We start from the raw sequence: 23,763 nt of genomic DNA on the forward strand, positions 1-23,763 counted from the left end.
TATTGTTTTTTAAGTCTTTGTGCCCTTATGAATAATGTGTATAATGTTGAATAATGTCATGCGTTTCTGTCAGAATGTGAGAAAAGGATATAATTTTTCATACACTTTTTGCTACTTGGACATGGCGAATTAATAGATAGTTATTTATTTTCATTATTCTGCATTTCAAACTGTAAATTAAGCTTTTTTTGGTTATATTTTTTATTACGTTCTTAGTACGTTTGATAAATTTTTGATAAGATAAAACTAAATTCTGAAAGAATTCGGTATTTTTCAATACAGAATGTGCAAATATTTCTTATAAAGATTTGGAAGGCAGCATTATATTAGTAAAGGACTAGACTATCTTAATTGGACTTTTGATATAGAAGCAGAACGAAAGAATGTTAAAAGAAATTACTTTTAGCCACTCTGAGCTGGGCATTGGGTTTTCGAAGCCATGGAACTCTAAGTTCCTGGTTGGGTTATGTATTTTTTAGTTATTATATTTTGTGATCCCTTCCTGTCTCCACAGTTATGTCTCCATGTGTAACTGCTGTGTTGTGTAAAGTTGATATGTTTTAGTACTAGAATATGTTTGTTACTTTGTTTTATTTATGTTATCAATTATATTATTTTGATAGTGTCTCATCTCGTGGATGTTGTTTATTTTTCCTTTTCTCGTTGATTCTGTTAAGATGTTTTCCCTGGTGTTTCCCATCTCCCTAACCTGGCGTATATATGTGTCACGGTCCCGTGCCTCGCCGGCTGACTACGTTTTGTTTTTGTTCTCTCTAGCCTCATTAAAAGGATATTGTGGTCCACCAAATTAAACGCTGAGGACAAATCCAGTAAAACTAAAACCGCTGAGCACCATGAATCACAGATTAAAAGGAGGTCATTGAAGACTCTCAGCAATGCATTTTCGTACTATGGTGTGATTTGAACCCAGACTGGAATTTATCAGTGATGCTATTCGCACCTAGATAGGACTGCAGTTACAAAAGACCTCTTTTCTCTAGCATTTTAGCCAAGAAAGGAAGTTTGGAAATCGGCCTGTAGTTTGCAGGGTCATTTTGGTCAAGGCTACTTTTTTTTTCAATTCAATTCAATTTTATTTATATAGCGCCAAATCACAACAAAAGTCGCCTCGAGGCACTTCATAGATACAGAGAAAGATCGGGTCTTTTTTAAGATCAGGTTGCACTACTGCATGTTTAAAAGTGGTCAGGACACAACCCGAAAGTAATGATAAGTTCATTAAGGATAGAATACTAGGCCCAATTACATTAAAACCCTCCTTGATGATGCAAGATGGGAGGATGTCATGTACAGAGTTGGAATTTTTCAGATGCTCAATTATCCTTTTCAGGGTAGAGAGTGACACAGGCTCAAACTGCTGGAAGGACGAGGTGCATCCCGAAGCAGAAATTTGATTGTATGTATGAGCTGTTTGAGCTATCAGGAATCTGTTAAGATGGCTAAAGCAGCTTTTATGTCGGCTATTATCACAGCTAATAGTCATAATCCTCGTATGTTATTTAAAACCTTTAACTCAGTGGTTAATCCTCACCCTGATGTTCTGAGAGTGACTTCCGCGGTTCTCTGCGAACACTTTACAGAAAAAAATTTGTTCCCTTAGAGTTCCGCTTTCTCCTGTGTTTAGGATGTCAAAGGACACTTGAAGCTTATCTTTCTTCCACTTCCTCTCGGCTTGGCGACAGGCGCGTCGTAGGGCTCGTGTAGAGTCATTTAGCCAGGGTTGTGAGCAGGTTCTAGGACGTTTCACCTTAACTGGACCCACAGTGTCCAGTATGGAGGATCATGTGGAGAGAAAAGAGTTAGCAAGTTCCACGGCACTAAAATGTAGCAAAGAGCAAATACAAATACAGAAGAGCCAATATTTGTGACAGGATTTAATCAGCTCATGGTTTTAGTTTAGACACAGCTGAACACTTTCAGGTCAGTGTTACAGTAAGTAAAGTTTATTTCTGTTGCGCTTGTTAAGACCAAGAACAGTCATTAAGCTTTACAGTAATTTTTTTTAAAAAAAAGCCAGCAGCACAAGCAAAATGAACACATGACACAAACAAGACCATAAAGATAAGAACCAAGACGTTAAGTCTGAAGCTGACAGGGAGCCAAAGAAGAAGCTTTGAAAGCTTCATGAGAATGAGTTAAAAACCTTGCAGAAGCATTTTGGACAGAAATGTTTTAGTCAAACAAGGAAACTGTTAAAAATCAATAAGAGAGCCCATGAAAGCACAGACGAGCATCTTCTGAGACACAGCAGCTTCAAATTGTTCTCATTTGATGCTGCCGATGTAGTTTAGCCTGAGTTTCCTGCCCGTGTGTTTGCTGCCACTGTTATGAATCCTGCTGTAATCAGTCTTTTATGAGTGAACAGAAGCAAAGGCTGTCTGTTCAGTCAGTGAAACACCAAACACAGATCAAAGCTTCCTCCATGAGCCACACAGAGGAAACAGTGAAGCAAACACAGACATGGAGGCACAGAAACATTAAGAAAACCAAAGGATCACCACTGAGAGAAGAAAATAATAGAATCAAAATGAAACTGGAAACATTCAGAAAAACAATGAGATCAAAGTGTTCCTCACACTTTGTGTTTTAGGGATCTAAATGTTTTAATTGTTATATTAAGAAAAAAAAATATCTTAAAACCTGCTCAGAACTAACTCTGGATTTTGGTCTTCCACATAAGTCCAGGACACTCAGACGCAGGTCAGGCTTCAGTGTATCTGAAAGGAGGTAATCGAGGTGTTTAGAGATTCAACCAGCTCTGATTGCAGCTGCAGATACTTCAGGGTGCATGAAGGTAGAAATCTGTGTGGAGTGACAGAAAAAGGAAGTAAAGTGACAAATGAGATCAGATTCTTTCAAAATAAAACAGGAAGTGATCGAATAGAGAGACAAGATGCAAACACAAACAGGGAAGCACAGAAATATTAAGGAAACCAAAGAATCGCCACAGAGAGAAGAAAGTAACAGAATCAAAGTGAAACTAGAAACACTGAATAAACTCAAATAAAAATGAGTTCAAAGTGTGAGGAGGTCTGATGTTCCAACAGTGTTCAGGCTGAGAATTATTACCTGCAATGCTCCAGTTTGACCTCATGGTGGCAGAGCTGTCTCACTGTTATCATGGCTACACTCAGACTACAGGAGAGAACAAGAGGGCTCTACTAAAACTGATGTTTTATGATGTTTTTATCACATTGTGCTGACGTTACCCCGATGACAGTGGTTGCCCAGGGCAGCAACATGGTGGGGGCGGCATCTTGGCATCTGCAAGAAAAAAAAGGTTGCTTGTACATCATGCTGGCTCATTTTGGGCCATGGGCACCGATTGGTGTTCTATTGCCCATTTGCGGGGAGTAAAGGCGCATCCGTTTGTGGGGTGCACCTGCTTGCCAAACACAGCAAGGAGAGGGCGGGGCAGTGGGGGATTCTCTGGTTGGAGCAGCATCTAAAAACTAGCTCGCAATATAAAACAAAAAGAAAACAAACCAACAAAATAGGGCTGTCAACGTTAATGCCGTCATCATGATTAACACGATTAAAATTTTTAACGTAATCAATCCATTTGGAGTGCAAAATGACTCAAAATCCCTGAAATGTCTCTGTCAATGCATTTCAGGCAGTATGTCCAAAGTTTGTCCATTCTGCGCTCCAAATGGGTTGATTGCATTAGAAAATGTAATCACATTAATTGTGATGACAGCGTTAAGGCATTAACGTTGACAGCCCAACAACAAACACAAAAACAGAAGACATTTTGATATAGACTTATAATTTGTACCAATGTTTTTTCTAAATTCTATCACACACATATACGCGAAAAGTGAGCGCGAGGGTCCTCGGTGCACCTGATTGCTGCTGCTGCTGTGCTTAAGTCTCACATGCAAGTTGTCGAGAGGGGAGGGGGCAGGCTGCTTCCAAATAGTGCTCATTTCATCCATAATGTTGTCAATCCAAGCCCATTATGTATTAATGATTTTTCCAGGGTTGTGTGAAATAACATTCATTAGTAGGGCCAGGACTCCACAGTCTATTTACACCTACAGGCCAGTGGAAACTCTTTCAGTGATGAGGATGTACACATCTCCCTGTGAGACTCCCTGTCCAGGATGTACACATCCTGGACAGGATGTGGACTCCCTGTCCAGGATGTACACATCCTGGACAGGGAGGAACGCTGCAGAGGGAGTGTTCGCCCAGTGCACAAAACAGGTCCGCCCCTATTTCCGAGGTTATTAAATGCACCACAAACAGCGCAGAGTCGAGTGAGCCGCTGAAAGTCAGGTGTGTTCTTCAAAGCAGACTTCCAGCTTTATTTCAAGTTTAAATGTAATCTGATGTAGTCAGTATTTAAAGTCAGGCTCTGTTATTGACTGAAAACTCAGACAGACTCAGACATTAAGAACAAACTAAGAGTTGGATCAGCACAAATACTGACACAGAGATGGCTGCTTGCACTGCGCTGCTCTGCTCCACTTTGCTGTTTGTCCTTGTCTTCGTCTCTGCAGGTGAGATTGAACTAAACTGAGTTTCTTTCTGAGATAACAAGAAGTACAGGAGGATTATTTTCATCTGGAGGAGTGTGTGTGAAGGAGACACGAGGCTGGGTGGACACTTAACATCTGTAATCCAGGTGTGACATAGTTGTACTTTGACCTTTAACCTCTCTGTTCTGTGTTGTTTACTCTTTCAGGTGAGACAGACATCAACGCTGAGTCTGGACAGGATGTCACTCTGACATGTCGAGCTCCAAACAAAAAAATCAAAGGTGTACAGTGGAGCAGAAATCACCTGAAGCCAGAAAATATCTTTTTGTACCGGGATGGTCGCTTTGATCCAGCCAACCAGCATCCATATTTTAAGAACCGAGTAAATCTGCGGGACAAACAGATGAAGGATGGAGACGTGTCTTTGATTCTGAAAGATGTGACGATTAATGATGCTGGAACATACATGTGTGGTGTCTTCACGGAAGGAGCAGATTTATTGAACCTCATCAGCATCATCGACCTTCGTGTTGATCTTGCAGGTGAGTGAGTAGAGTTGAGTGTGTGTGTGATCAGAGGTGAAGCTGCTTCCTGGTTGTTGATGTGTGTTTGTTGTATGGATGAAACACTTAGAGCTGCTTTCAGTGCTGCCTGTTTTGTTACTGCACACATTTCTGATGGTCCTACAGTCCAACGTACAAACATCTCCCTGAAGCCTCTTCTTAGAGACCAAAGGTTGGATCAGAGCGAGCAGCTGAAAGGACACATCTATGAATGCAGTCAGAGACTCACAACCTCACACTTCATCTGATCACATTAAAACTCAGGTTTCCTAATGGTCAGTTATGATAAAAACATCAGCAGTACAAGAATCACAGTGATATCTACTGTAACTGTGTCACTCTGCTTGAAATTCAGCTGGTATAAACTAAATGGTGTTTATATCAGAGATAAAGATGATCAGCCTGTTTGCATGTTAATAATATTTCTCTAATAATTATTTTCATATTGAGTGAGTTTTTGTCCCTTAACATCTGTAATCCAGCTGTGGCAGAGAAAAAGAAGTGTAATGTGTGTGTCAGTGTGATGTGTTGTAGTTTCAGGAGTCAGTATGCAGCTACAAAGCTTTTTGTTCAGTGTATACAAACAGCTGTAGCTCCATAAAGGCAGCATGCAGAGACTCACAGTGTCTTATAATGAGAGGCTGCTTTCTCTCACACATTATGTTCACTTATTATCAGCACATGTTGTTGTTCTGTGGAAGCTAACATCTTGTAGTTTCTGACACTTTGCATGTTTATCATGAGGCTAAAATTCCCCCTCAGTGGGTCACTGGTGACCTGCTGGATGTTCAGAGGTTCATTAAATCCAACATGACTAAAAATTCAAATGTCAAAGGAAATAAACAAAATATTTAAAGTCAATCATTCTGATCATAATTATACTTTGACCTTTAACCTCTCTGCTCTGTGTTGGTTCCTCTTTCAGACCAGAAAACCATCACAGCTGAGTTTAGACAGAAGAGTGTCACTCTGTCATGTCGAGCTCCAAACAACAACAAGATCACTGCTGTAAAGTGGATCACAGCTGACCTGAAATCAGTTCTTTTGTACGAGGATGGGCACTTTGATCCATCCAACCAGCGTCCATCTTTTAAGAACCGAGTGAATCTGCAGGACAAACAGATGAAGGATGGAGACGCGTCTTTGATTCTGAAAGATGTGATCACTGATGACAGTGGAAGATATGTGTGTGCTGTCTTCATGGAAGAAACAAGCTCATGGAAGTTCATCAGCAGCATCTACCTCAGGGTTTCTCCAGGTGAGTGAGTAGAGTTGAGTGTGTGTGTGATCAGAGGTGAAGCTGCTTCCTGGTTGTTGATGTTTGTTTGTTGTATGGATGAGCTGGTGGATGTCAGAGGTAGACAGATGTTTCTCCAGCTGTTGTATTTGTGGCTGGTAGTCTAGAGTTGTAGAGCAGCATTGTTTGGGTAAGGTTAGAGCAGAAACAAAGACATTTATGAATCCGTCTCTTCTTCTCTTGCTCTCTAACTCGTCTGTAAACATGTGTGGGGAAACTCAATGTTAAAGCCTACAGCTGGAGGGGGAGGGGAGGGGTGAAGCTGGTGGTTGTGAGTCTGTGAAAGTGAATCCTGCCGGTGCCATAGCTGGTGAAAACGTACTTAGTGCAGACACAAAACATCCATCAGCTTCAAAGTGTGTCAGAAAAATGTCCACATGGTGACTGATGGATGAGAGAGGTCCCATTTTTGTTGTTGTGCACAAATCATTGAACAACACAAACACTTAGAGCTCAGGTAAGTGATGAGTGAATAGAATAGCTATTCACTCTTTACCAGTGTTGGGTAAGTTACTTTAAAATAGTAACTTAGTTACATTACTAGTTACTTCTATCAAAAGTAACTCAGTTACTTCAAGTTACTCGTTACTTTCAAAGTAACTAGTTACTATGGAAAGTAACTTTGGTTTTACTCAGAAGTCTCTTGTTAATGTGTTGCTTCCATAACTTTGCCAGTCTTCTAGCTTGCTTACTTGCCACAAGTGCACTGTGCCACCTACCAATAGAAAGGAAAAGATAATGTGCATATTTCCACGAGAGAAATCCCACGCCTGGACCGTCACTGACTGCTGCCATGATTCTAGCCTACGTCACAGCATCATGTGCGCCTTTTACATCCAACACAAAAACTGCAGTCGTGGTGCTTTGATTGTACTCAGAACTCAGAAATTCTGCCTTCTGAGTAGGAAGATGTAGGTAACACCAGACTGCAGATGAGCTGCATACAGGGCTGGATGGGGACAAAAAATCGGCCCGGGCGTTTTAACTAGAGACCAGCCCACCATTATAGGAAAAATCATAAAGTCTTTGAATGAAAACAAACGCTGTTGTGACAGTGATGTACACTGTTTTGATGGTATATATGCATCAATCTATCAATCGTTTGTTGTAAGATTCAGATAATTATTTTTTAAAATCTAGACATTTTAAATGAGAATAAGAAAGAAAAGTATTTCTTTGTGCCCCCCTCTCCCTGTTAATGCCCTACCTGGCCCCCCTGGCAAAACTTTGCTAGATCCGACCTGCACAGTTACCAGCTGTCAGCTACCTAAAAAAGGATCCTGGGGTTATCTGTCTCTCAGAAACAGATCATAACTTCCCTTCAACTCATTCATGTCACCTAAAAGGTAAACCTGTTTCTCCATCACCTGTTCAGCTCTGATGATTCAGTAAGGACATCTCCTGGTTTCATCTTCATGTTTCCCTCTCACCAGATAAACAAACCCACATCATGACCAGCAGCTTTTTTGCAGCTGTGGCTCCAGCAAACATCAGCTGATACTAGAAATTAATATTAAATAAATTCTAACAACAGCTGATCAAGTTTAAACGTGCTGCTGTTGTTTAACGTGACATCGGCTGGTTTCCTCTCTCTGGCGCAAAGTGGGCGATAAACAAACAAGAGAGCCGATCAGCTGATCATTGATCAGTTTTCATGATTGAAGTAGAAACGGGAGAGGGAGGGGGAGAATGAGAGAAGAAGAGGCAGCTGTGCAGCAAAGACACAGAATAACTCCAGCTTTGTGTCTTTTTCATTGTAGCTGAATTACGGGACAAACTGTTCCTTTTCGCCTCAATAAGAAACGCGTAATATTTTCTCTGAATACCAGACAGGACGGTTGGCAACTCTAATAACTTATGAACAAAATAAAATTCAACATTAACATCATAGCACCCACCCAGATGTATAGAAACTCCGTCATGCTAGCTAGTATGCAGTACAGAAAAAGTCAGAATAACGAAAATAAACTCCACCTAAACTTGGTTTATATCTGACCCAGATAGACTGCAGGTCATAACTTCTTACCTGAAGTTCAGCTCACACTTGGACCGGCGGCCGCCTCGGGTCTCTTTTCCTTCTGCGTCCCCTTTCCCTCATCCACCTGCTGGCCTCCACCACTTGCTAATGTTACAGAATCTGTGGAAGCTCCGCCACCACACGAAGTAACGAGTAACGACCCTATCTAAATCCCAGTAACGACTAACGCGTTCCTGATTTTGGCATAATAACTAGTTACCATGCTCGTTACCACAATAATAACGTAGTTACTGTAACGCGTTACTTAATAACGCGTTAGTCCCAACACTGCTCTTTTAGTCAATTAGGTTAAAAAGGAAAAAAAAACTGTGGATGAAGAACGACAATTTGGTCTCTGCACATTTGAAGTATTTCTATACTGCCAGAGGTCGTTATGCTTAATCATCCAGGTAAGTAAATCTCCAAAAGTTTATTCTGTTAGAATCAACCTTTGGAGAGTTACTGCCAGAGCATACACTGTCTAATGGGGAAAAATGCCATTTAAATTTCCCCCAGGGTTTGGTTAGTAGTTTTAAATTCAATTAAAATACATGTTTGAGACATTTTAATGCTACTCCTTATCATCAGAGTTAAACATAGATGTACACAGTTTTGGAGCACACTTGAAATTTTTTTGCACTTTCGTGCCAGCCACCACTTTCGTTGGTGGCTGGTGGCTACAGTTTTGTTTAGATCGTGTAGTCTAAGGAGCTTGGAAAGAAAAGCGTCCAGACTTCTTTAAGTTGGTTGAAAACATTTCACCTCTCATCCGAGAAGCTTCTTCAGTTCTAGAGTCAAATGGTGGCGAGTCCCAGATTTAAGCCCTGTGGGAGTATCCCCCCAAAGAGGGACAATGGACACCCTAATGATCCTCTACCTAATCAAATGAGCCAAGGTGTGAAAACGGTTGCAGGTCGCAATCAGCCAGGGTTTTGGGTGAACTCATTGTGATTTCCTGAGGTCAGATGGCCCAGGATGTGAGTGAGCTTTACGGCATCTGGGAAGGGATCTCAAAACTGGATTGTAGATGGCAGACAGTTGGTGTCGTAAACTACCGCCTCTGTTCAAAGATGGTCGCTCACAGTGGACATTGATGTCTTCTTTCACTCCTCTTTCAAACCATCTGTCCTCTCTTTTCAAAATGTGAACATTGGCATCCTCGAAAGAGTGACCAAAGAGTGTCTTTTAGATGCAGATGGACAGCCGAGTCTTAATGGTTGGTCCGTGAAAATATCAGACATAAACTGGTCCATGGCGCAAAAAAGGTTGGGTACCGCTGCTGTACAGCAGTTGAGTAATTTGTGTTTAGGAGTTCTGTCTTTGGGATGAAACAGTTTCTGTCTAAGTGTGTTGCTGGGTCTGAAGTACACTGGGATGTCATGTTGGAGAAAACTCTGCTGAGTTTTTAGGGGATGACAATGTTGTTGCGTCTGTCCTTCTTATCCTCCCCTATTGGTGTCTGATCTTCTTTTCTGTGCCTCTTTGCTGACTTTAAGAATGCCCAATTAGGATAACTGCACGTTTTGAGTGCTTCCTTTACATGTGTGTGTTCCTTCTTTTTTCCTTCAGGCTTAGAGGGAACATGTTCTGCCCGGTGGTGTAGGGTCCTAATTACTCCAAGTTTGTGTTCCAGAGGGTGATGGGAGTCAAAGAGGAGGTACTGGTCTGTGTGTGTGGGCTTCCGGTAAACTTCACTGTTGAGGTTTCCATTCCCTTCAATGTGCACGGCGCAGTCCAGGAAAGGCAAACGGTTATCCTTTGTGTCTTCCCTAGTGAACTTGAGGTTTTTATCCATGGCGTTAATGTGTGCAGTGAAGGATTCCACTTCTTATCTTTTGATTTTGACCCAGGTGTCGTCTACATATCTGTACCAGTGGCTGGGTACTCTCCCTTTAAAAGAGCCAAGAGCCTTTCTTTCCACTTCCTCCATTTAAAGTTTGGATACAACAACTCTTGAGCCACGATCGCCCCGATCGTGGCTCAAGAGTTGTTTTATCCATCGGGGCGATGCCAAGAGTTGGCAGGTCGTCTTGTAATCGGAAGGTTGCCGGTTCGAGTCCCAGCTCGGACAGTCTCGGTCGTTGTGTCCTTGGGCAAAACACTTCACCCGTTGCCTACTGGTGATGGTCAGAGGGCCCGGTGGCGCCAGTGTCTGGCAGCTTCGCCTCTGTCAGTGCGCCCCAGGGCAGCTTGCCATCACTAGTGTGTGAATGGGTGAATGACTGAATGCAGTGTAAAGCGCTTTGGGGTCCATAGGGACTAAGTAAAGCACTATACAAATACAGGCCAGGCCATGCCATACAATAAGTGACACCGGGGAGCCCCTGGCACAGCTGTGTTTCTGTCTCTAAAAACCCTTGTATTTAAAATATGTGGTGGTAAGGCAGAGGTCTAACAGTGTGCAAGTCTCATCAGGGGTGAAGTTGGTTCTGTCTTCTTGTAGTTGTTTTCAGTCTCCACTGCCTCTGTGGTAGATATGATGTAGAGACTACATCAAAGAACACTGTTAAGTGCAGGCAGGAATGTTGGATTCAAAATGCAGACTCATGGAGCAAAATGTAAACTCAAATGCAGGTTTAATGGATGAGGGCAAAAAAAAAACAAAACAGAAGACTAGCCAAACTGAAAATATAAACAAAGCAAAAACAGGCTGACAGACAGAACACACAGCATGGCAAGATGGAGATTGCAATACACACAAAAGAAAATACAGGGCTTAAATACACAGAGGGAGCAATCGGGGAATGGGAGACAGGAGGGAAATACAGCTGGGACAAATCAGGGCTAACGAGACAAGTGAAGCAAAACCAGACACATTCACATAAAACATGGACTTTCAAAGTAAAACAAGAAATACACAGACACTGCAACAGAGGGGAGACAGCGACGTGGGACGAGGGCAGGCACAGAGATACAGAATAGACACAGAACAGAGGAAGTATGGAAACCAAAACTTAAGAACTACAAAATCACAAACCAAGAAGAACTGGAAAACTAGGAATGCAAAACTGAAACCAAAACCTTCACAGTCATAAACCAAGATGAGAACATAAATTAAAGTACCAAACTGAAAACACTGGGTCAACGACCCATGTACCCTAACAGACACCATAGTTTCATCTGGATCCAGGGTAAGTTTCTTGACCATGTCGGTGAAGTCGGTGGAGTTCTTGATGTGATGTGGGTTGTTCCCCACAAGAGGTGCTAGGATGGCAGCAAGGTGTTTAGAAATGTTGTAAATGGCTGAGTTTCTGCTCCGAAAATGAGTCTGAGTGGGACCCCTTCCTTGTGGAACTTGGGAAGTCCGTAAATACAGGGTATGGCATACCCTGGGTATAGGCGATGATATGTAGGGCGGTCGGTAAATTTTGTCCTTTTTAAGTGTTTTTAGGAGTTTTGTCTTTGGGGTGAACCAGACCTCTGAACCAGTTCTGTTGGAGTGTGTTGCTGGGTCTGAAGTAAACTGGGATGTCGTGCTTGGAGAAGACTCTCCTGAGTTTTTCTGATCCACCGGTTACATATGGGATGACAATGTTGTTGTGTCTGTCTTTCTGATCTTCCCTAGTTGGTGTCTGATCTTTTTTCTTTACTGATTTTATGAAAGCCCAATTAGAATGAAGACATGTTTTAAGAGCTTCCTTTACATGTGTGTTATTTTTCTCTCACCTCATTCTGCACTCTAAACCCAGAAGTGGTATCATAAGTCCCCCATATAGCACAATATGGGGAAATTATGATCAGAGCTGTTTACTTTTAATGTGTTTATTTTTTTTACAATCAAGTTTGAATCAGTGATTCTGGATTTGAGTAGTTAACCTGTTACCAAGCAGCAGGTCATCAGTGACCCACTTTTTTCAGTTTTAGTCATAAGCAAAATAAATTAGAAGATGTTATTTTTCAAATTTAATCACCTATCCTGTGTATTTCTATCTTTCTCTTAAATATGTCTCAAGATTTTTCTGGTTTTCTTTGACTTTTATCAGTATGAACTACGTTTGTTTTGATAAAGATTTAATATAAAGCAGTTCAACGGGTTCAGTTCTTTAATGTTCATCATAAATAATATGGGAGATATTTTGTGTAACCAAGTACAAAATTGGTGTAGACCGCAGCAGCTACACTCTTAGAAATGCTGAGTTAAAAATGATCCAATCAGTAACCTAATGCTGTTTTTAGAACAAATTACATGTAAAAACTTTAACTTAAAAAAGAAATGATGATTATCTCAGTACTTAACATACACAGTGTTGGGAAGGTTACTTTTAAAATGTAGTCCACTACAGATTACAGATTACAGAATACATGCCCCAAAATGTATTCTGTAACGTATTCCGTTACGTTACTCAATGAGAGTAACGTATTCTGAATACTTTGGATTACTTAATATATTATCATGCTGTTTACAACTACATGAATGTACTATTGCTGTGATTTATTACTGTTACTGAAGGTCCGCAACTCTGAACCGTAGTAAAGGGACCTCTGGCTAATACGTCAGGTTCCGTGTCGGTCTCGTAGCTGAAAACTAGCTTTACTTTGTTGTCTGGGTCAACTTTGCTAGCGAGAGACAGAGAGAGGCGTTGAAAGGCTGCTGCAACGGAACTTATTGTTTTTGGAGGAAAACACGAACACGGTGTACAGTCGAGTCTTAATAGCTTACTTACAACTGGGCTCGTCAGGCTCTCTTCTTGGCTGCAGTGGTTATTATTATATTTACATGCTTCCATCTCTCGTTTCTACTGGATGACAGCTCGTACTTTTTGACTCTCCTTTTTCTCCCTCCTCGCGCTCACAGACACATAACGGGTATGGCAGTCCATTCTCCCTGCAGCACGGACTACAATGCCCATGAGGATACATTCGTTAGGGCTATGTCTGTAGCATTCTGCCTGTTAGCTTAGCACAAAAACAACAACAACAACAAAAAGGCGCTCTCTCACCCAGGAAACACACAGTCGCAGAGAGAGAGCGTCATCCTGTAACCATGGCAACCGTAATGCTGCCGCCTGGAACAACAGAACGTAGCTGTCAAACAAAACCCAAACAGTCCTGACCCGCCACAATATGAGACAGGGAAGTACCGCCGTGTAATCCATTTATTTCAACAAAGTAACTGTATTCTAAATACCACCTTTTTAAACGGTAACTGTAACGGAATACAGTTACTCATATTTTGTATTTTAAACACGTAACGGCGGTACATGTATTCTGTTACTCCCCAACACTGAACATACATCAACACTTTGGAAATGTGGCAAGAGAGAATCTCTCTCTCAGATCATTTCATGCACCTTTATGAGCAACATTTTACGCTTGCTTCACAGCTAAATGAGCCCTCATTCATTTGATCATATTTGAGTCACGTCCTGACCTTAGATTTCTGCCTGATAGAACAAAGCCTTTTCCTGACATTGCATAGACACCACTTCAGAAATCCAGTTGCTGGCCTATGAGTTCTGCAAGGGCTGGACCGCACATCCTGTAATTTCTAAACAAAAGAAAAGGGTCAGTAAAGTCAGATTTAAAAGATTATTTGCAGTGTTTTGGTTAATGTCAAGTTGTCTGTAATCCTGGACTGGTGAGCTCCAACACTATGGCTGACATTTGCTCAGAGAGGACAAAACAACAATGAAGCAGACCAGTCTGTGGTTGTGAATGCTTGCAATTAATTGTTAGGAGATGGACTAATTCAAGATCAAGTATTATCTTTCACACACTTTATACTGTCACAGGGTTGTACAAACATTTTTGCCAACTTCGCAATAGATTTAACCCTTGTGTGGTGTTCATACACCTTCACAGACATGTTCATATTTTTGTTACTCAGCCAGAATTCATGGGTCTGGTGGACCCACTACAGTTTTGGCTTTCCAAATTAACACTATCAAACTATTTTATGTTAAATTACTCAACAGATGTTTACTTCATCCCAAAAAATAAATCAGTTATAATCAAGTGGAGTGAGTGGAAAGACACCACACATTTACACGTGAAGCAATATGTTTCACAACTAAATGGGATCAGCTGCTCATCAATGGTGACATCAGGCCCAGGGTTGTAAAACAGGGGGAGGCGGTGCACGCACTTATCCCACACTGTCCTGATGGCAGCTAGCTTGTCTCTCTGCCGTTGAGCTGGTCTGTCGTTTCGGTTATCAAAACGGATAATCCTGGAAATTTTGTGGAAGTTTTCCAGAGACATTGAGGCACGGAAAGGTTCTTGCCAGTTTCTGCATCCCACAGGGATTCTGTGGATTCCCCTTTGGACCTGAAAACTCCTGCAAGGATAAGAACCCCAAAGTAGGCCTTTGGGGTTCTTAGATGAATTTGGTCCATCTCCTTCCACCTCTCTCCAAAAACACACCTTCCTTCTAGATTACTGCAATCCAGAATAATTTTCTGGATGGAATCTGGGAGGAAAAGCTCAAATGAAGACTTGATGTCCGGCACATGAGTAACTGTCAGCCGTGTTGGCCCTGGCTTATCACAGTAACAGCTCTGCAGGGTGGCTCATTTCTTGGGCAAGAAGACCATTCAATTTCACCAGTTATTGACATCCATATTTCTTCACTTGCTGTCTGGTGGGCTTGTTCTGGTCCTGGAGCTGGCTGATGGGGTACTCGTCTTCGTTTTGTTACTAAATGGTGCTCAACCTTATCCTCTTCTTCAAAGTTACTGTCAGACTCTGAATTTTCAGAAATGTGAAATATTCTGAAACCTCTTTGTCAACATCATCATCCGAAGCCCCTCTCTCTTCCAAAATCAATTGGATGGCCCTCGCAGCAGATAATCTTTTGCCATCTTGATCAGTTGTGATAAAGAACCACACTGGCAAAGTCTTATTTATAGTATTATGCCCCTAATTTTCAGGTGGGACAGGGTATGAGAAAATCAAATTTGGATCCCCCAAGAAAGAGGGTAAAATGTGCGGAAATGTAAGAGCAGACGGTGTTGATAGTTGAATTTTCAACAATGTTGCAACTTTGTGCGTGAGCAGGAGGGGAAGGAAAGACCAGCAGCACCAGAAAGGAGGAAGACAGAGTGGGAACACAGGACCTACACTTTCAACACTTTTATTAGACCTGGTCCAGTGGACCCCAACACCTTGTATGTAATGTAAATGCATGGGGGGAGGTACAGTATGAGGTCATTGAAAATTAGTTCGGATTTATGTTCTTCACAGAAAATAAGCCAAAGCCAATGAATTTCAGGTTGAAAATATAATTAATTGTTTAATTTTTATTTTGAAAGAAACTGAAAACGGGTCTCACAGACCCGAACACCATACAAGGGTTAAACAAATGTTATTATTTATGCATCTATAACATGCATATAACTGATGAAGTCACTTGGATGAGTGACATATAATGTGCATACTTCTTTTAAAGATATGGAAATTGAGTACATACAAACTGTATGTTTATTTTTATAATCACAATGACACTGACCAGAATGAATGAAAAACTGACCAGAATTCAGGTTTTTTAATTGTTGTTGTGTGTATCCATTGAAGTGTAGATACTTACATATCCTGTGCCATGGCAATCCTTTAAACATGGACACTGATCTACTATTGATGATGCCAAAATTGCCTTTATTCCTGAAGTTTGGGGGCAAGCAAAAACAGTTGCATTTAATAAAATTGGATAACCAATAACTTTACTTTTCTGTAGATTTCTTGTAAACTAAACAAATACAAAGAGCAAATATATATATATATATATATATATATATATATATATATAACCTGTTAAACACTGAGACCTGCTTTATATTAAATCGCTTTAGTTATGATGCACTTATGTATGCTCGTCCGACAGTCCAGCCTACTAAACAACACTATACCGTGACTTCCAGACGCTGAATCAGAACGGTAGAGTTTCTGCGACTGTCTGAAAGACAGATTTTTTTGAATAGTTAGTGAATGGTGAATGTAACTTATATTTGAAGCTTTACGTTAATATCAGGTTTTAAAATGACATTTGAGAGCAATATAAATAATTTCAGACATAGACATTTAGAACAAACTAAGAGTCAGATAAACAAAACTCGAGGACATGTACATGTCTGCTGTAAATGTTACTTTAATGTTTGTCTGAGTCTTTGTGTTTGTCTCCTAGATAACATTGAATAAATCACCTGTGACAGAGACAAAGAAGTGTAATGTGTGTGTCAGTGTGATGTGTTGTAGTTTCAGGAGTCAGTATTCAGCTACAAAGCTCTTTGTTCAGTGTATACAAACAGCTGTAGCTCCATAAAGGCAGCAGAGACTCAGTGTCTTATAATGAGAGGCTGCTTTCTCTCACACATTATGTTCACTTATTATCAGCACATGTTGTTGTTCTGTGGAAGTTAACATCTTGTAGTTTCTGACACTTTGCATGTTTAGCATGAGGCTAAAATTCCCCCTCAGTGGGTCACTGGTGACCTGGTGGATGTTCAGATGTTCATTAAATCCAACATGACTAAAAACTCAAATGTCAAAGGAAATAAACAAAATATTTAACCCTTGTATGGTGTTCGGATCTGTGAGACCCATGCCATTTAGAGTACGCTGGCCCTTTAGGCAGTATATACCATCAAAACCTGCAAATTATGGTATAAAGATATTTACACTTGCTTATAACTGATTTTATTTTTATTAAAAAAGAAAAAGAGAAGCACATTAATTCATAAATGTGATCGAACAAAGATAAAGGGAAAAAATTAACCATGTTTGCTGTAATTGGGATGAAATAAACATCTGTTGAGTAATTTAACATAAAATTGTTTTATAGTGTTAATTGGAAAGCCAAAACTCTAGCGGGTCCACCAGACCCATGAACACTGGCTGAGCAACAGAAATACAAACACCACACAAGGGTTAAAGTCAATCATTCTGATCATAATTGTACTTTGACCTTTGACCTCTATGCTCTGTGTTGTTTCCTCTTTCAGACCAGAAAATCATCACAGCTGAGTCTGGACAGGACGTCACTCTGACATGTCGAGCTAGAAACAGCAACATCTTTGCTGTAGAGTGGAACAGAGATGACCTGAAGACAGGAAATGTGCTTTTTCGCTTTGGTTGTGACATTATTCTAGATGGTCAGCATCCATCTTTTAAGAACCGGGTGGATCTGCAGGACAGACAGATGAAGGATGGAGACGTGTCTTTGATTCTGAAGGATGTGACGATTAATGATGCTGGAACATACGATTGTGGTGTCGCAATTGAAGAAGCACGCTCATGGGATCACAGCATCATCCACCTTCGTGTTGTTCCTCCAGGTGAGTGAGTAGAGTTGAAGCTGCTTCCTGGTTGTTGATGTGTGTTTGTTGTATGGATGAGCTGGTGGATGTCAGAGGTAGACAGATGTTTCTCCAGCTGTTGTCTTTGTGGCTGGTAGTCTAGAGTTGTAGAGCAGCATTGTTTGGGTAAGGTTAGAGCAGAAACAAAGACATTTATGAATCCGTCTCTTCTTCTCTTGCTCTCTAACTCGTCTGTAAACATGTGTGGGGAAACTCAATGTTAAAGCCTACAGCTGGAGGGGGAGGGGAGGGGTGAAGCTGGTGGTTGTGAGTCTGTGAAAGTGAATCCTGCCGGTGCCATAGCTGTGAAAACGTACTTAGTGCAGACACAAAACGTCCATCAGCTTCAAAGTGTGTCAGAAAAATGTCCACATGGTGACTGATGGATGAGAGAGGTCCCATTTTTGTTGTTGTGCACAAATCATTGAACAACACAAACACTTAGAGCTGCTTTCAGTGCTGCCTGCTTTGTTACTGCACACATTTCTGATGGTCCTACAGTCCAACGTAGCAAACATCTCCCTGAAGCCTCTTCTTAGAGACCAAAGGTTGGATCAGAGCGAGCAGCTGAAAGGACACATCTATGAATGCAGTCAGAGACTTTCTCACAACCTCACACTTCATCTGATCAGGTTTAGACTCAGATTCTCTTTTAGTCACTGAAAATAAAGATTCACACATTTCTAATAAACTGAATGTTTGCTCAGATGAACAAACAGAAGATAGCAGTCACCAGCTGCTGTACTTTAGAAACCAAAGCTTCCATCTTGTTTTGAAACATGGCCACCAAACCAAGAGAAAACCCAACAACCCTGCATTTCCACAATTTCAACACAGCTGGAGCACACACTGGCTGATGTGATGATTCATATTAATGGATATACTTAGATAGATTTTATTTTAGCTCCCACCACATTTTTAACAACCCATGTGTGTTCAGGGGTCCCAGTTGGTTCATCCAGGTGTTTTAGTAAGTAAGTAGGGAAAAAAAAGTTCTGTAGCACTTTTTAAAACAGAAAGCTATTACAAAGTGCTTCAGGTGGGTATATAAAAGCACATCAAACAAAACAATAAAACAAAATAGAGAGGGTATAAAACCATGTCAAATGAAACAGCATATTACACATGAACATTATGTAACATTACGCTGTTTTTTTAAAAGAAGCCACAGAGTTCATGGTGCGTAGCCGGGAAGGTAAACTGTTCCACATTATTGGAGCCAGGGTTTGAAAAACACGATCTCCAAATGTTTTCAAACGGGTGGAATAGTTTGAAGACCACTACCAGTGGATCTAAGGATCCGGTTTGTAGAGTAAGGTTTAAGAAGCTCAGTGACATAAGTGGGGGCCTCACCTTGTAAGGACATGAATGTAAAAGTGAGGATTTTAAACTGATATCTGTACCAAACCATGCAAGGAGCAAGTGCAAGGAGTTTAACACAGGGATCGCTTGAAGGTGATTTACAGAAGTTTTTGACAGACAGGAAAAGAGTGTGTTACAGTAATCTAATCGAGAGGAGATGAAGGCATGGACAAGCATCTCCAGTTCGCCCTTGGAGGCAATAGTCCTGAGTTTGGCAACATTTCTTAAATGAAAAAAGCAGGAGCGGGTCACTGACTTAACATGAGCATCAAAAGAGAGAGACTGATCAAAAATTATCCCAAGATTCTGAGTGACTTTTATGGGATTTTTGGCTCAATCAGAAGAAAAACAAAGACTGGAGATCTATGAGAGCTCATTACAATACATGTTTGAGACTTTTGAAAAGTAAAATCATCACGAGTTTGAAAATGTGCTTCTTTAGCGTCAAGCTAAATCTGGTCAATGATCACAGATTTCTGTCCCACATAACCAAATAACTCTTTATTTGTACAAAATACCCAAATTCATACAAAGTGCATCAAACAGTGCAAATTGAGACGAGTGTTGAAGGATTAACTGTCTGACTGACTGCTGAAGTTGAGTATCCATCCGCACTCAGATGGACTTTATCGGTTTTTTCAGCACAGATGTGTCCTCCTCACTCTGGAGTCAGTGTTGAATGTCCTGTGAGAATGTGAGGCTCCACCTGAGCTTATGTCCTGATAGCTTTGACCATAGAATTAGTGTCAGGTGTTGCTGTTACAGAGAGAAGACGGCTGCTGTCAGTCTGTCAATTTGCACTGTTTAAAGTGCTTTTGTAGATTTTGTACACAGTATAGTTTGGTTGGTGTGACAGAGCTGTTATCACTGAATCACAGGTTCAGATGTTTCAGCCTCATAATAAACAAACACATTTTCAGAAATTCGAGGATTTGACCTTCCAAAGGTCATGTTTTAATGAGCTCTCACAGACTGCAGCCAAACAGTCAAATTATATAGAACAGCTGGATGAACCCAACATGACCTCTGACCCTTTGTGAGCTGTCAGACCTGCTAATTAGTATATTTTTATTATCATATATGTTTTTATGGTGAAAACAAGATTGCATGCTGCAGTTTGGGTCAGATCCTGTGTTTTTATAATAATAATAATAATAATAATGGATTGGATTTATATAGCGCTTTTCAAGGCACCCAAAGCGCTTTACAATACCACTATTCATTCACTCTCACACTCACACACTGGTGGAAGCAAGCTACGGTTGTAGCCACAGCGGCCCCTCTGGCCAACACCAGTAGGCAGTAAGTGTCTTGCCCAAATGAAAAAGCAGACAAATCCACCAGTATGAACACTTCACACTTTACACATGTTGTAAATTATTTATTAACCTAATCTCCTGAACTACAAGAGGAAATGGATTCTGTTCTACTCATCACCTACCTGACAGCTGACACCTCACACCTGTTTCTCACCCGCAGGTCACACAGGAGGAGACAGAGATGAACTGTGAGTCAGACGATCTGAGGACATAAATGAACTCTCCTGAACATCCTGCAGACGACTCTGATGATCATCATGTTCAGACTCAGACCAACAGTGTGTGTCTGTGCTGTCTGTCAGTGACTCTGAACTACAGTATATTCATCTTCAGGCTGTTCATGAGATTTACTGTTTTTTTATGGTTCCGGGTCATTTTGACCCAGCATTTTGAGTTTTGGTTTGATTTTGCTTCATGGGTTGTATTCTGATTCTGTTGTTGTGCTTTGTTGGTTGTTATTATAATTCTATGGTTCAGTTTATTCTGGTTAAGGGTTTAGTTCTTAGGTTTGGTTCTTATGCCTCTGTGTTTAGTGTAGGTTTATTTCAGTGTACAAATTGTGTCTTTGTGAATTGTTTCTTGTTTCTTGTTTCCTGTTTTACTTTGAAGGTACACGTCTTATGTCAGTGTATTCAGTTTTGCTTTACCCTGTCTCATTAGCCATAATTTCTCCCAACTTTGTTTCCCTCCTGTCTCCTATTCCCTGATTACTCCACTGTGTATTTAAGCACTGTGTTTGCCTTTGCCCTTTGCCTCTACATGCTGTGTGTTTTTTTTCCCCCCTCATGTGCCTGTTTACTTTTTCTCTTCCAGTGCTTCAGTCCTTAGATCTATATGTCCAGAGTGTTTTGGTGAGTTTAATTTACTAAGAGTTTTTTTCCCAGCAATAAAGCTGCACTTTAAGTTTGACCTCCTGGTTTTAAGTTCTGCGTTTGGGTCCTTTCCTGCCTGCTGCACCCAGCCCAACATGACACAAACTCAAACTGTGTTACGAACATACATGAATTTATGAGCTCTAATCTAAAATGGAGCTTCAGGTTCAGCAAATTAACTCTTTTATGTTGGTGTGATTTATATTTATTGACTTCATGTGACTTTTTCCTCAAGTTCAGCCCACTGGAAGACAGTTTGCATTTTCTTCTCTTTAGCAGACGATGACGCATTTTAGTCATGTGATGCAGTCATGTGACCAAATAAACAAAGATCCCAGAGACCATTACACAGCAGTTGTTTTGTTTGCTCTCAATTTTGACAGCCCTATTAAAGATTCATATCAATCTGTACATGCGCCAGATAGCTTTTCTTCAAATTCTTTAATTCTCACTTGCTTTTGCAACTTTGCACATTTGTGTTGCTCGCAGTAAAAACTCCACCTCATTGTTAGTCCATTTAAAAAACTCCTCAACATTTTGCTGCAACGTTTCAAAGAGCCGGAAAGTAAATAAACGGCTGACAGAAATGAGACAGGCCGAATCTTCTTGCGTTTCACGCATGTGCAGTACTGGAACGTAAGTGTTTTTGGCCGTTTCAATGTGAACGCACAACTCTGTGAAAACAACTGAAAATGCTAGTGTGAACGCGGAGCGTTTTCAGACGAAAACGGCGTTTTCAAATCTATCCAGGCTAGTGTGGATGTAGCCTTAGTTTGTAAATCCATCTTATCAAATTTTACAGAGTTTACAAACTGTTATAGACTCTGATATTTCTCTCTCTCTGATCCTGCACTGAGAAGTTTGACAACCTCTTCAACTTTTCTTTAACCTGACACACTGTTCAGGTCAGATTTGACCTGCTTTGACCTTTGACACCACTAAAACACCCTGATCTATTTGTGAAGGTTCTCAGTCATCCAGGTCATTGTAGTCTAAGGAGCTTGGAGCTTCAAGATCCTTAGACACCCTGATCTACTTTTGTTAGGCTGAAACTTGATGACTTTTCTTAAACTGACACAAAATACACAACAATGAAATTGCTATTTAAATATTTTATACAGATGATACAAACTTTTGTACATTGGTGCTGTTTTGGGACAATTTAAATCGTATCAGTTTAGATGGATTTTCAGATCCACCAGTTTGGCTCAAATTAAGGAACGTTCTGATTTTAGGAAAATTTGACACTGTGAAAATGTTCACGTCATGTTTGTGTGGATTTTAAAGAGACAGTGGTGTCAGAGGTCAAAGGGCACCTTGATTCAGCCATGACTGTGATGTCTCTGTTCACAGCACGTTCATCCTGCTGCCCACAGAAACAAACTCCTGTAGTGAATTAGTAAAATAATACATGGAGCACATGATGAACAGAGGTCATACATGTCTCTACAGCTGCTGAAGTGGATTCTGGGTCTCTGAGGACAGTGTTAAATTCCCAACATCTCTCCACTGTTAGAGCTTCTACACCGACTGTTTTAGGTTTAGTTCCAACAGAACTTATTGTTTTTGGAGGAAAACACGAACACGGTGTACAGTCGAGTCTTAATAGCTTACTTACAACGGGGCTCGTCAGGCACTCTTTTTGGTTGCAGTGGTTATTATTATATTTACATGCTTCCATCTGATGTTTCTGCTCGATGTTTAATCATCAGACAGTGTGATGAACTGATGCTCTGTTCTCTGGTCTGACCAAAGCTTTAACTCTAAACATCTCTCCACTGTTAGAGCTTCTGCACTGCACCGACTGTTTCAGGTTCAGTTCAAATCATGGTTCTTATTTTTCTGGCCTCATGGTGTGAAGCCTCCACCTATATCACTGAACTGCTCCACCCTGCTTGACTTCTGTACTCTTCACTCTATGGCCTTCTTTAAACAGCCTGTTTTTGTGTTTGTGGTGTTTTGTTTGGCTGTGCCTTTATCAACACTGTTTTGTTAACTTTGTTTTTTTTTTTTATATCTCTGTAATTAAGTCTTAAAAAATAAGACTTTTCAAGAGAAAGACTTAAAGACTTGTCGTAGATGAATGAAATATAACCAGTATGTAAGTGTTAATAAAGAGTTACACGTATACCTGTTGAATGCTCTTTTCTGAGTCTATCCCTGTGTGGCAGCACGAGGTGGGAATAAAGTAAATACTCTTCACAGTTTAAAAGACAACGCCACCCTGGGAATTTCACCCAAAGAATACTGGAAGAAACACTAATCACCAAGAAGACACTTAGGTTCGCTATACTCAGTACAGAGACGAGGTTCAATGATAAAACAGTTTGACAATTTATTGATAATTATTAAAACAACATATAAAAGCACAATCATAAATATCAATGTACAAATATGCTTAAAAAAAGGTATTCAGAGCTAAGGCTTACCACTGGAGGGGCAGGGATGCCACGCACAAACTCAAAAAAAGAAAAGAAAACATCCCAATACACAAGTGCAGCACACTCTCACACACTTACACTGATAAACTAAAAGAAG

At 40.6% G+C, this 23,763-nt stretch overlaps 3 protein-coding genes across 4 annotated transcripts in view; 2 read left to right on the forward strand and 1 right to left on the reverse strand.

Moving 5' to 3' along the window:
* LOC146521260 (polymeric immunoglobulin receptor-like) overlaps positions 1 to 21,912 on the forward strand; it is a 525,395-nt gene extending 503,483 nt beyond the window's left edge. For both annotated transcript variants that reach the window (XM_085154961.1, XM_085154962.1), the window contains one exon: positions 20,551 to 21,912. The gene's annotated coding sequence lies outside the window, so the exon portion shown is untranslated. The remainder of the gene's footprint in view (positions 1 to 20,550) is intronic.
* The window catches only part of LOC146521283 (hemicentin-1-like), a 107,226-nt gene that overhangs the window by 16,716 nt on the left and 66,747 nt on the right, over positions 1 to 23,763 (reverse strand). The gene's annotated exons all lie outside the window — the stretch shown is intronic.
* LOC146521285 (polymeric immunoglobulin receptor-like) lies at positions 4,207 to 20,706 on the forward strand. The gene is made up of 5 exons (XM_085155074.1): positions 4,207 to 4,526; positions 4,712 to 5,047; positions 5,994 to 6,326; positions 17,319 to 17,651; positions 20,514 to 20,706. The coding sequence occupies exons 1-5, from the start codon at positions 4,463 to 4,465 to the stop codon at positions 20,543 to 20,545; spliced, it is 1,098 nt and encodes a 365-aa protein (XP_085011200.1). The 5' UTR covers positions 4,207 to 4,462; the 3' UTR covers positions 20,546 to 20,706.

Source organism: Neolamprologus multifasciatus, chromosome 3 (assembly GCF_963576455.1).
Source record: "Neolamprologus multifasciatus chromosome 3, fNeoMul1.2, whole genome shotgun sequence".
Lineage (NCBI taxonomy): Eukaryota > Metazoa > Chordata > Actinopteri > Cichliformes > Cichlidae > Neolamprologus > Neolamprologus multifasciatus.

Excerpts from the sequence above, each read along its gene's own strand:
- LOC146521285 (XM_085155074.1), top strand. The coding sequence starts at position 4,463 with ATGGCTGCTTGCACTGCGCTGCTCTGCTCCACTTTGCTGTTTGTCCTT. Across the intron at positions 6,327-17,318 it reads CTACCTCAGGGTTTCTCCAG|ACCAGAAAATCATCACAGCT; the intron begins GTGAGTGAGTAG and ends TTCCTCTTTCAG. Across the intron at positions 17,652-20,513 it reads CCTTCGTGTTGTTCCTCCAG|GTCACACAGGAGGAGACAGA; the intron begins GTGAGTGAGTAG and ends TCTCACCCGCAG.